At 38.3% G+C, this 13,845-nt stretch overlaps 1 protein-coding gene across 1 annotated transcript in view; it reads left to right on the top strand.

Annotated features, from left to right (window-relative positions):
- Nucleotides 1-203: 203 nt before the first annotated feature.
- The window catches only part of MCF2L (MCF.2 cell line derived transforming sequence-like), a 147,185-nt gene continuing 133,543 nt past the window's right edge, over nucleotides 204-13,845 (top strand). Inside the window, exon 1 of the mRNA XM_009997916.1 lies at nucleotides 204-423. Coding sequence (XP_009996218.1) covers nucleotides 246-423 — 178 coding nt within the window. The 5' untranslated portion in view covers nucleotides 204-245. The remainder of the gene's footprint in view (nucleotides 424-13,845) is intronic.

The raw sequence follows: 13,845 nt of genomic DNA, 5'->3' as shown, positions 1-13,845 counted from the left end.
AATTTTTATTTTGGGTACAATACTATGAATGGCTTTTATGAACTGCATATGATACCCTAAATGGCTGTTATAAACAGCATATTTTTTCCTTTACATAAACTGGAAAATATTATAATTTGTATGTAACGGTCAGTCTTAGTGGTATTTGAGCCTTTTCTTCTAGGTAGTTAGTTTTTTTCTTACTTCTTTCAGAAGATGATGTTCTATTTGTTTTTAAATTTCAGAAATCAACTTACAGCATTTCCATGTCTGACTACTGGTATTGGAGGTTGATCCCGTGCAAAGAAACTGGAAGCTGCAACTGCTTTGCAACAACCAACCAGTCTAATGAAGAGAAAGAAGAAGATACAACCCATCAGGTTGTGGTGTCAGATATCATGCAGCTTGTTCGAGATAGGCAGGAGAGGCCAGAGAGCACTGCAGGTGAGAAAAATATAGTGTACTTTGAAAATTGTCCAACTGGCTGCCAAAGTGTGTTAAGAAGAGGACTGATGGCTTTAATAATTTTAGCAGTGGTCTATCATCACTAGCAGTGAGAGCAGGGCAGGGAACCCAAACAGAGGAATAGCCTAGTATTCACTTGGAGGAGGGTGATGTTACCCCAAACCCAAACATTTAATAGCAGCCAGTGAAGACCTTTACTCAGGAGGACTGGTTCTTTTTCTAAGAAATTAAAATAATTCCAAAAATTAATTGATTAGCAAAAAATAGTCATCCCAGAGAAACCTGACCTACCTTTCTACAGTTTTAAAATCATAATCTTTGAGAAGCTGCTGAGAAACAAGTAAAAAATACCTCTGCACCTTCATCATGCTGCTTTTGTTACCGTGATCCATAAGCAGAAAACTGTAGTGAGTGCTAGTTTATAGTTACAGGGTTTAAGAATGCATTTTATTCCTGTACCATGTGATCTTATATTTACCCATGCAGGTGGCTGTTGCATTCATATGTGAAAGTGCAGATGGACTGTAAGTCTAGGATTTTATTAGCAGTTGCATCTGATAGCAACTGGTCTTTATTAGCACACTTCTTTATGTTAAATAGTTTTTTAGAAGCCTCCAAGGTAACTAAAAAATATCTACACATAGTAATGCAAACCTCTCTAAGCTGGAAAGATGACTAAAACCGGAAGGGTAAAATTCACCAAAATACAGCTTTGCATTTAATATTCAATTACAAGGCAGGATATGACTTCTTTGTAATAGAAGAAAAGCTGGAATGAGCTAATGATGTTGGTGCTACTACAGCATGATTCATATTCTGCTGTGGCTTAACAGGAAGTAGTTACTACAGAAATCATTTTATTTGTCTACTAATGAGGTCTCTGCCAGAATATGAAATTTCTTTTGAGGACAGCAGGAAAGATACAAAAAAACCCTGAAGAAATTCCAGAGGAGGATGTCAGGATTGGTCAGAGGCTTACAAAATATTATTTCTGTAGAAATAAAGAAGGTATATCTAGACTACAAGAAGAAAGGGAAGGGAAAGCACACAAATTCTGACCCTGTAGTGGAGATCTTTGTACATTATCGAGGAAGGTGGACATCTGCTTGGTGTAATGTTCGTGTTGTCCATATCTAATAGAATAAGAACAAGAAAATGCAAACGACTTCTACACAGCAGATTTAGACCTAATTGTGGGGACAGTCAGACTACTTAAAGGGCATGTGTAGTCTCCAGCCTATTCTTGATAAAACTTGGAGTGGAACAAACTACTGATGAAGGTGAGGTAGGTGTAAGTGGTTCTGTCTTAGTGCTTTGAGCTAGGCTAAGAGATTTCCTGAAGTTTTTTTTGTATGTTGCTTATATGATGGGAAAAGAAACAAAAAAGTCTTGCAAAGGCATGCCTGCAGTATGAAGTCAAAGGAAAGGTAGTTCTGTCTTGTGTCATCTGCAGGATTTCAAATGGAAAATTACTACTCTTCCTTTCCAGAAATTCAGGAAGAGCTGTGTTAGGTTCAGAGTCAGGTGTGTGTGTGTATTTTCTGTTGATGTAACAGTGAATCAATGGTTGACTGACTGATCTACAGAGGAAGCTTAGTAAGCTGCAGAGATCACGAGGACTGCAGTGAAGACAGACCAGGAACTGAGCATATATACATACTTCATCGGCATGTGACTGCATATAATAACCTGCACATACTTGGCTATGCTAATTTCACCTTTTAGTCGTGGCTGCTCTCCTTCTGTCACTGAAGTCCATGTGAAAGAAACATAAGGTTTAGTGAAAGAAGTCCTGGACTGAGTTTCCTGACGCAAGATGTAGCAAATTTTTCATTGAGGATTACACTCATGTCTGGCTTGACAGCTGAAATGCAAGCCAATTAATCAAAATTGAAAAGCACCTGATAATACTCTCTATACCTGGAAGAAGTGGGATATAGTTTTCAAAAAACTGTATGTTTTCTTTTGCCTTGGAGAACAGCATGGAGACAGGCAAAGAGCTTTTCCAGAGCTAGATATGAGAAATGTGAGTTGCAGAGAATTTTCTGGCAAAGTTATTAAACTTTAAAACTAAATGCAGTGTGGAAGCTCTTTCTGTGTTGTAACTAATACTGTTGCTAGTATTGGGGATTGAACACATCAGTATATTTGTGGCCATTTTACTGGCCTTTGATTTTTAACAAATTATTGCTCTTAATTGATGCAATCTGCATGTTAATATTCTGACTTTATCAAGGGACTGCTAAAAATAATGCTCTGGAAAGAACTACAGCAGCATAACATGATGAATATTTAAAATGGGTAATTTTTGTATATTGTGGGATGAGCAGTTTTATTCTCTAGTTCAAGTATTTATTTCAGGAAAAGAAACAAGTATTTTTGTGGCTGGCAAAGAAAGCCATAGTGCCTTGCTACGTGAAGCTAGGCCTTACGGTCTTCTGGTGGAAATAGGGAGAGAGTGGAATACTGCTGTGCAATGTTGTTGGAGTCTTTTACCTTCTCTATTTTTGGCTTCTGTAAGCTAGTGTGAGAGGTCTTAGTCTCTCATGCAGAGTAATAACACGATAGGATGGTGAGCATCTTGCTGCTCTTCTTAGTTAAACTATATGTTGCTGTTGCTGAATTGTTAATGCCTCTGTTCCTTCCCCAGGAACTCATCTGTTATCCTATTGATACAATATCAATAGCAATATTTTTACTGCAGTGTTTTCCTAGAAGTTCTAATTAAGATCATGTCTTGGCTGTGTCTGTGAGTTCACACACTTTTGCTTGAGACCCTGTTGCAACTCAGAAGGTTTAAAAGCCTAGCTTGAAAGCACCAGATGAAGAAGCATGCAAAATTCAGCTTGGGGCAGAGCTCAACAGAGACGGCAGCATGAGAGCATCCAACAAACCTGTGTGTGCTATTGCCTCATTTCAGGTTGTGTCTGTAATACATCCTTCCCCCTCTTCTGAAGAGGCTGAAAAATAGAAGGATTGTGGAAAAAGGATGGAGGTGTGGAAGACAGTAATGAGTCTTTAAAACTAAATAAATATAGAAGTATGAATCCAGTATTTCTATAATTTCTCAGTGCTTGTTATGATGTTCCACCTGGTTGGAGCTGGACTTCGGGAGTGCTGTGCCTGGTAACAACAAGGCAATTTTCATTTGAATGGGGCTTTTCTGCTCTGGAGATGGACCTCTTTGGTTCACACCTTTTCTTTATCTTTTTCTTTGTTCTGTTCAAAACTGTTGTGACTATAATCCCTTCACACAGGGTTTTTGAGCTTCCTGTCGTGACTCTAAAGCAATAGGAAAGCAGAGAAAACCTTTTAGGGTATCAAGATTTGCTAGTGTAATGTCTTGGCAACTCTAATTGCCTGTTAAGGCAAACAGCCATGAGGGTGCTACAATCAAAGGTTTTACAGAAGTAAGGGGATTATCATGATTGCCCATGTTTTGAGGAATCAAGGACACAGGCAACTGCTGACTGAAATCTGAAGTCCTCCTGGTCCAAACTTACCTGAGAAGATGTAGTTCATGACTAGCAAAATTTTTAAACTATTTTAAATTATAATATGAGTATCTTTTTACCATTTTTGCATTATTTTTTTGGTTTTTGCTTGAGAAATTACAAGGCAGCTGAAAAGACAGCTGAGTGACTATGTAATGAGCCAATTCTAACATTTCTAACAGTGCTACAAGACACACCATCAGCTGTTGCAGTCACAGGCACTCAAAGTTCTCATCTGTTATATTCACAGGCTCTTGGAAGGAAACATGCTTGATATCAGTTCAGTATATTAAATTGCAGTGTTTTCCACACGTAAACACCTTTTAGGCACTACTTTACAGTATTACTGAAGCTGACAGCTTTGACTGAATTATATACCTGCTATAACAACACTGGAACAGCGTGGTCAGGTTATGTTATTAAGACCACGGATGGCACATCGTCTGCATCAGATGGGGAAAAAAACGGACAACATGCTGTCTCTTGGGCACTTGTGTATCCTGGTAACTCTGAACTGAGAGTGTAACTTCAGTTTTACTCAGTAGCCCCTCATTTCCACCAGACACAACGGTATAAATACAAAATTTCAGTAGTAATGTACAAGGGAAGCATTTTGTAGGTGTTCATTGTTGTGATAATTATACTTTCTCAAGTTAAGTGACTTTTCAGAAAAACAGTAACTAATGCTGCTTGGGTCAAGTCTATTCTGTTCCTTGATAGCTACAAATAAAACATTTTAATTTTAACTAAAAAGTAGAAAACTTAGAGTGATCTTCTAGAAGATGCTCCTTTTTTTTTGGTACCTAGGAGTGTCAGAATTATTACAGTGTATGTTTGGGAGAAGTCCTCTGTTTATGCAATATCTTTGGAAGGTTCCTGGATTCTTGGAGCTGTTTTATGTTCTCTGAGAAGCTTTAGCATTCACACACAATATCTCACTAAAATTAAAATAATTACTTGGAAAGTTGTGCATGTTGCAGCATACCTTAAATAACAAGCTGTTAAAAGGTTTTTCCAAGGGTTTGCTTATGAACTAGGCTAATACAGCTGCCAGGTATTTGCAGAAAATGAGGCTATAAATATTATACCAAGTATTTTTAATGAGTGCATCCTCAAAAAAAAATAATAAAATTAAAATGTCAAGACCAAAATTTGTAAGGCAGTTGGAGATTTCTTCTGTGTTAGAATTCCATATGCAGCTGCAACAAGGCCACTTTTTTCATAGGAGTGACAACAGCATGCTGTCATCTGATTAACATTGGTACATATTCTGTGGAATGAAGATGGCATTGTAGACTTCTCAGCTTGTCCATACGGGTGCTAAATGGCCCATGACCTTTTTTGCCTTTAAAAACAAGCCAACTAGGGCAGGATTCCCTAAACTATAATACACAAGCCACTAAGTGGCACACAGGGCAGCACAGAGATGGGACCTGTTGTTGTCCCTGGTGGCATCTGTCGTAATTCTCAAAGAAAGGGAACTCAGGGTCTGGGTTTTTTTATGAACCTAGAACTTTGATCACATTGACTGTTAGCAAAGTGTTTGTTTTGCTGTATGTTTCTCTTTGTCTGCTTAGTGACAGTGCGTTGTCCCTAAAAGGACTGGATGGATTTTATTGTGTGAGCTTTTGAGCATATCCATGCTGAGCTTTTGGTTTGATGCTGGTAGTTTGATTGATAGGAAGTGCACATTCAAGAGCAGATACTATATGTGCACAGGTAACATTTCTCAGTGTTTGAGGCATATTCCTTACAGAGTCACAGAGTCATTCTGATTGGAAAAGGCCTTGAAGATCATGGAGTCCAACCATTACAGTGGAACTAAATTTAATAAATAAATGCTTTTACAGGCCTGTTCCTTTACTGGCCGCTGTAGGACTGATATCCATCTCAGCATGTGTTTGTGAGCCAGTATTTTTATGTGTTATTTAAAAGAGCTGCTTTTTATTAAAACTGAATTTCTAATTAAGGAATTTGGCAAATTCTTACAAGTTTAACTCCTCAAAAATGAGACATGTTTAAAGTTAATTGGAATAATCTATTTACCAGCATGGAAAGGAGAACCTTGTATGGCAGACCTCATCTGTACTGTGTTGCGGCTTCAAGTAATAGAGCAATGAAATCCTAGCCTGATTAAAATCAGTAGGAGTCTTGTCAGGATTTCCATCTTAAGACTTTAAGGCTATGCAGGTTAACCAGCCCTTTAAATGATATTAATATTAAACATTCTTACTCTAATTCAGTCTTCCCTGGGAATTACAGCAAATATAGAAGATACAAAAATAACTTCTTGTTCAACTAGTAGAATTCATTTCAAGAAGTCAGAGCAGAAAAACTCCATTTGAGTGAAAAGGCATTGTCATGTAAAAATGGAGCTTTTGAGAGGTACTGCAGTCATATTGGTAACAAAATTCAGGCTGTGTATGTATGTGTGCATATGTGTCTGTAATTTGGTGCCACACTTGATGAGTTTTCAGTTCAATTGCTGTTCACTTTTCTGCGTGTGTGAGTATTTCATACAGTAACAGAGGAGTGCAGCTTTAAAAAAAAAAAAAAAAAAAGACATTTTCAGGAAACAGTGCTGCCTGAAATTACTCTTAGCCTTTAACTGCTAGTAATATTTTTTTTTTTTTTTTCGTTTTTGGCCAGAATACTAAGATACAGTTGAAGAACCTATGCTACCATCTGCAGCTACAGTGAGGGCATGAAAGCATTTTTAATTTTTCTTCCAAGTCCCTTGAACCCAAATGGGAAAGATTTTTAGGGAGATGTTCCAAGATCTGTGTGCTGCAATAGGTTATGCTGATCCACCACAACTTATAATGGTGTTCTGGAAATAATTTTGCTGCATTGTTGCACTTCCTTCTACTTTTTCCCCTGTTTTTTGTTGTAATAAGCAGCCCAGCCACAATATTTGTTATTTTTACCCGTTCTATTCTCCCATTTCCTAGAGAGTCTTTTCTTTTTCAGAAAGAGTGGCTGGGGTTCCTTGTTAGTGGTGAGATAGCATGAACCTGGGAGGTACAGCTGGTGCTCTGCCAGCCTGTCTGCCTTCATTTTGCTACCTGTTCTGTGCTCAGAGAGCTCTCTGCCAAGGGAGAGGCAAACATCAGTAATCTGTACAAAGAAACAAAGACATTTTAGATTAAGTTAGGGGGAAGCTATACCTGCTTTGTCCTGAGTGGTGTTCAGAACCCTTTTGTGGTAAGATGTGAAGAGTCTCCTCCAATAGTGGCATTTTTATGTTGTGTAGGGAGGTATGAAACTTTCTCCCTGGCGATGTTAAGCTAGTAAAAGTTAATACACCTTTCTTGGGTTTATAGATTTTAATATTATGTAGTTATAGATGTCCTTTTGTTTATAACCTACTTGAAATATATAGCCATTTAATAATAAGCAAAAGCAGTAACATCTAGTTTATTATGAAAATTTATAGCTGTTGTGGTACCTCTGCATGTCATGAATTTTTCTCTTTTGATTTAAATCATACTTCACTTTTAATTTATTCTCCATGCAGGATGAAACATCACATACTTGCTGAAAATAAAGAAGGAAGGCTTCATCAATTCTGCTTAGTCCCTGACATAAGTACCTTTGTGCTTGTGGTGTCTCAGGTGGCTCCAAATAAATTGGAAAAGTGCCTAAGCAGCACAGTAATTTAAATTCAGGAGGGGTTACGTGTCTAACCTGTTTAGGCATTCTGTTAAACTTTTTTTCTGTGTTTGTGGCCAGTGCCTATCTTTGTAAATCTGCTTCATTATAATATCTAAACAGGAAAAAAAACCTGCTTTATTATAGAAGCTGGCTTATTCTTCTGGCAGGGTAGTGCATGACCTTAGACATCTCATGGCTCCAGTGTGTCACCTGTGTAATGAAGCGCAGTCTCGTAGCAAGTTCAGAGTTCTTCCTTGCCTGTTGCCTCCTCTGCTTCTCTAAGAGCAGACTGCTTGCTGGATTTGGTGCTCACTCCTAAGGCCATGAAGTTGGAGACATTGTGAATGTAAACATTAGGTCCAGGTGTTGCATGGGTAAACAGAAGCCATCTATGCTACAGGGTTTCAAATGCTGCCTTAATATCATTTTAGTATCACCTATGCATCTGTAGGGTGAAAAGTGGTGGGTTAGATTGACTCCTTGGCTTCCAGCTGGACCATTTGTCATGGAAATCAGTTGCTTTCCCTCTGTTCTAGCCAATACCCAGATTAAATGTTGGGTTCTGTTGTTGTATCTGGCACTGAGGAATCACTCAGTGCTGTTCCACACAAATCACAGATTTGCTGGGGTTAATCAGTGCACTCTTTTTGAGTGTTTAGAAAGTAAAACCGACCCTATGTAAGAGGAGAGAGCTTTGATAAGGGAAATATTAGGAAATAATGAAATTACTATTTGTTTAAATCTAGGAACTCCTTTTGTTCATTATTTACAGGTACAAACTGCAAACTAGATGCATAATGATATGGTTTAGTTTCTTTATTTTTAAAATTTGTTGTGGTTTAGATATGACTAGAATTGGTTAAATGGCCAGCTGTCAAAGGAAACCCATTTCCTCCAGCTAAAGATACTGTATTTGTTTTAATTGCTAGGGGCCAAAGAGAGTTTATTTGATTTGGACATACAGTTTAAGTTACTTAGCAGTTTTATTTTCTTAGCTCAGTTTATCAGATCTGATTAAGCCTGTTTGTTGATCACAAGTTACATTGGAAAAATTGTGATTCTTTAAAATTTGTTTCACATAATTAGATTATTGTTTGTAGTCTTAAAATGTCATCTGAAGTCATTATTGAGCTGGTTAATATATTTTCCATTGACTGTTACTAAACTTTTTATATAGTGAGAAGTGAAGTAAATTTCATACTGCATCAGGGGTCTCTCCATTTAGCTTTCTGCTGTCAAATTTGTGTGACCTGTTTTGCAAAGGCTTACCTGGGGAAATGTACTTTTGCTAATTACTAAGTGTATGGAGAGAGGAAAGGAAGGCTCTGTGGTAGCCCCATGGCACATGTGATTTCCATCCAGGAATCATCTTGGGGGAAAACCAGCTATACTGAAAATTATGGATTAAATGGAAAAAAAGGTGCCTGGGATTAGTTACCTGTCCAAAAGGCGAATGTTCCAGGGAAAACACATCCGTGTCTCTTTTGCTGAGTTTTCTGTGGGCACCTTGAAAAGCCAAACAGTCTTGCCAGCATATTCTGTTTCCAGTAAGGTGTGTGGAAGCATGCACGAGGGTTGTGTATGTGCAGAGAAGGTACTGGTGGCCTCTGTGATTCTGTCAGGACTTGCAAAAAAAATTTTAAAATCCAGCTGGAATGAGGCTGGTGGACCTAGAAGCAGTCAGCTCTCTCAATGCTGCCTGAAGCCTTCTCCACAGCACTGAGTTTGCTGAGATGAGTTTTTTTCCAGGAGAAATCCTAGCAGCTTTGTTTTCCACATAGGAAGGGCTTGCAGTCAGAGGAGTGGGGGGGAAATACTGCAAAAATGCCCTGTTACACGTATTAAGGAAGCAGTTTTACTTCCTCCCTTCTCGCCCCAATTATTCCTTTTTTTGAGACGTGTTTATGTGTGCTACACTGTGCTTTTGTATCGTTTCAGCTCTGAGCAGTATTATGCTTATCCTGACACACTTCATTCCACAGAAATAATATGTGCCTGTCCTTTTCACTGTTGCAAAACACATTTACATAGGAAGGTTTTAAATGAGATCCCAAAAGGTATCACAATGGCATATGTGTGTTCAACCAGGATCAGTCCCAAAAGGAGGAGCTTGGTCACTTCCCAGTTTTACCCACTGGTGGGTCTCCAGCAGGGATGCTGGGCTTACTTTTGTTCACTTCAGTACAGAGAGAGATGCTCACAGCAGTGTGCAGGAGAGAACAATGCCAGTGTTTGAGGGACTTCAGTGGCATTTGGATGTTTAAGTCCAAGAGAATATCCCCCATGCACTTCATAATTCCTTCAGTAGTTTTTCTTGTGAGGATTGAGCTACCTGGATTTGATGGGTCCCATTGACTTTGCCCAGAGCAGCATGCTGCTTTCTTGAGAAGGCAGTCTGCAATCTGGTGTGTGCCATATTCTTGAGCTGCTGCAAGTGCTCAGTATACACCTTGTTGACCTCCTCAAAAGGTGGGATGGTCAACTTCATTCAGGCTGTATACAGAGACATTTAGGTTTGTGGCAAAGTGATTGGAGCACTTGCCCACTAAAAGAAGAGTGCTTTTCAGTTTCTTAGTTTTCTAGAGGGCTGGGTTGGATACTCAGCTGTCCAGCTGCCAGGCTCTTCCTGGATAAAGATACCGGCAGGGGGTTGGACTCGATGATCTTCAGAGGTCCCTTCCAACTCTTAGTATTCTGTGATTCATTAGACCAGAAGAAGTGGTAGCTCTTAGTATTCTGTGATTCATTAGACCAGAAGTGGTAGGGAGGGGAGACTTGGCTCCCTGCCAAATGAGTTAGGCAGGGACTTGTAAAATGGGTGTCTTGAGCTTTGCTCTTTGTTTCCAGTAGCATTTATACTTTTAATAAATAATCACATGATTAGTGCTCAGAGTATGGATCATCTGATTGCATTTTGAAAGAAGGAATTGTGTAGATGTTGGAAGTGAGGCAAGGGATTGTGAACCCCAATCATGATCTGCCTTTCAGCAGGCAGATGAAACATCAGCCTCTGCAGAAGGGCAGAAAGAGGGATGAAGCTGAGCTGCCTCTCTGTTGTTTTCCTTTGTTGCTTATATTTAGATGGAGCCTGCCAGAATTGTGTCCCTCTCACAAGGCCTCAATTCTTCTTGTGCTCCACTTAGGGAATTTAGACCTCAGTAGATTGTATTATGGAAGGCAAATGCTGGGTGTCATTAGGCCAATGTCCTTTGGGACCCTTGTTCATAGCATTTAACAGATCCACAAATTATCATCATCTTCTCGATGAAGTTTTGAAGAACTTCTGATCTGACTGGTTATTAGTCACTGTTGTTTGGGGATTTTTTTATGATCCGTGTAATTGTTTAACAAAGAGGGAAAATAGACTGAAAGAGCAAAAAAGTGTGTAATAAACCTCTTCATTACGTGAACTTGAAGATTCTTTGAATACTTTTACTGGCAGAATTCCTGTCAACAGTTTCTGTTAGCCCAGTGTATCTAATATTCCTGGAAGATGTAATGTAAATATGTTGTCTCCAAATGGCACCGAAGAAGTCACTGCTATTCCTTTATCCATCTTTTTTTTTTTTTTTTTTTTTTTTTGGGGGTGGGGGGGGCAGGGGGGTTGTTTTCCTTTTGGAGATGTGAGTAGAGAGGAAATCCATATTTAAAATTTTGTTCTTTTCAGTTCTGGATTCACAGTGACTGGGATGCAAAAGTATCCAGAGTTAGATGCTGTAAGGATTTTCTGCTACTGTGCCTGGCCCTTTAATCTCTTTTAAGAAATTGAATCTTGCCCTTCCATGCCCAGTAGATGTTGCTGTTGAATCAATAACACTGAAAAAGAACAAGGGGGAAAAAAGCTTTCAGAGCTCAGAAGGTGCAGTAAATATTCCCATATCTTATCTAGAGAAAAGAGGTCTAATTTAAAAAAATAAAATAAAAAAATGCAGTGTCCATATATATCAGCTTGAGAATCTGCAACATAAATGAGAATTAAGCACTGTGTGAGCAACTTTGAGTTACAGATTTAATGTCCTGTGGAAGAACTGCAAGAGAAGTGCCTTGCCATCTCCATTATGGTTTTACTAAATATTTGTAATTTGTACTCTCTTCCTAAGAAGTATAAATCATGTTGGCCATGCTCATATCTCTATAGCATGATAGGATTTTTCAAAGCTATGCTATATGGTAAGAACAGACATTCCTGTAGCCTCTCCAAGTCAGCATTACTCCTTGGACAAGTTATTGGAGCACCTTTTAGGATACAAACCCATGATACAGAATGGGTTTTGCATGCTTTTCATGGAGACAAAGCAGGGAAGGCAGGTCACTTAGAGAGAGGAGACTGAAAGAATAAAGAGGAAAACATTTAAAGGTGGTATGCTTCCTTTATCAGCACCTCTTCAGTAAGGTTATGTGTAGAGGAAGCTTTTAAAATTATTTTGTAATGCACTCCGATCTTCTAACAGGGTTTGAGAAATATTTTGTTATTGATCAGAAAAAATGTGTGAATAAAATATTGAGTAAACAAGTAATCTCACTGCTGAATTTTCTTCCCCTGTTATATTGGAAAACATCTGCAGCTATTGGTTTCCTTGGAAACAAATACACTGCATAAGCTAAATTCACTGCACTGAGCCTGTCAATTTTTACTGCATTTGGGAAGAGTTTAACATGCACACTTGAACCTTTTTACTACTTTTGTTTCTCCAATGCTGTGTCATTTATGCTGTTCTCCCATTAAAAAACTGATCAAAGGAGTTCTGCAAAATGCTTTGGATTTTGGACAGAACAAGAAAGGTTGGTATTTACAAGCCTAAACATGGACTCTCTGTATGTATATGTATTCACTTAGAGCATCTAGTTTTCTGAACACTTATTTTTAAAATCTTGCCTTTTAAAGCTCAGTGCTATTGTTTGGATATTGATGCAGTCTTAGCTAGTTTTTTTGGAGTTGGAGATCAGAGAGCTGCTGAAAGAAATTGGTGGTGCATTTGCCTCAGAATAGGATTTTGGCATGACATTGTCTTTATTTGTAGTGTATTTGAGTAATTCAATATGGGGTACATATGTGTTCTCACAGATAAGTATTTTTATTCTGGCTGTGAGAGGAAAATTATTTCTTATGTTTTGTTAGAAGATCTTAGTGATGCTTATGATTAGCTTCAACTGTTCAAGCCAAAAACAAATCTCTGCAACAGTGTGGTTTTGTGATTATATGAAGAGTTAATTTAAAACTTATTTGCATTATTGTATTTTAAGAAAGAGGAGCTCTGTTAAGCAAGTATTGCATAAGAATTAATTTTTTTTTTGGCAGGTATGTTTAACATAGCTTTATGTGTTTACCTGGGTCACAAATACATGCGGTAGGACTTACATTTGTGGTTGTCTTTGTTAGTAAAATGGTTTCCCAAATACATTGGAAAATTACCATATAGTACTCAGAACACTATGCTGTATAGAAAAGCACTTAACACATGTTGACAAAACATTGGCTGTGGCTTGTCAAATATTACAGAGACATCTGGCAATGATTCCATGGTGGGATTGCTTGCTAAAATAGGCTTTAAAATGTTTCCTAAATTCCTTTTTCTCTCTAAAAGGAGGCAACTCTTCACATGAAGTTATATATTAGTTTAGTCACATGTCCCATTGTATTTGCGATTTGATTCATAACTATTAAACAACCTTTGAATCTGAGTCCTTGCTATGTTCCCCCCATGGAGAATGCTGCCTGTTGTTGCTGAGGGGGAAAGGAAGGAAGTTCCTTTAACAGCATGCTGCCTAATCCATGCAAACAGGAATATTAAAGTTAAGCCATCTAATAACGTAACTACTTCTAGTTTTTGAGAGCTGCCTGTCTGCAGCCCATTACCACACCAACTCTGATTATTGTATAAGACATCCTTTTTGCACTTACATCTGAGAGTGAAGTAGGATAACAATTCTTACAGGTAACACTGTTATAGAAAGCTTTGGGAGAGTTAAAGAATATCTGATTTCTGTATTTGGTAACATAATTTCAAACATCATTTGCGAGGTTGTTTATTCTTTGCATACCTCTAGTTTTACCCAGTAGAGCCTTCCAGCCAAAGTTACTTAGTGATTTTTTGCTTTCGTAGTGGGTGATCTTAGCAGTGGCAGATCCAACCACACTAATAACCACAGATGCAAAGGCAATTTGTTTCCTTAGTGCCCTAATGGCTCTTTGCTTGCTCTAAAAGGTTGGTCAAGATCTTAAAGAAAGTAAACGGCCTCTATGCAGATCAGT

This window comes from Chaetura pelagica, unplaced genomic scaffold (genome assembly GCF_000747805.2).
Source record: "Chaetura pelagica isolate M959 unplaced genomic scaffold, ChaPel_1.0 scaffold123, whole genome shotgun sequence".
NCBI classification, from domain to species: Eukaryota; Metazoa; Chordata; class Aves; order Apodiformes; family Apodidae; genus Chaetura; species Chaetura pelagica.
This window is presented reverse-complemented; position numbering and strand designations above follow the sequence as displayed.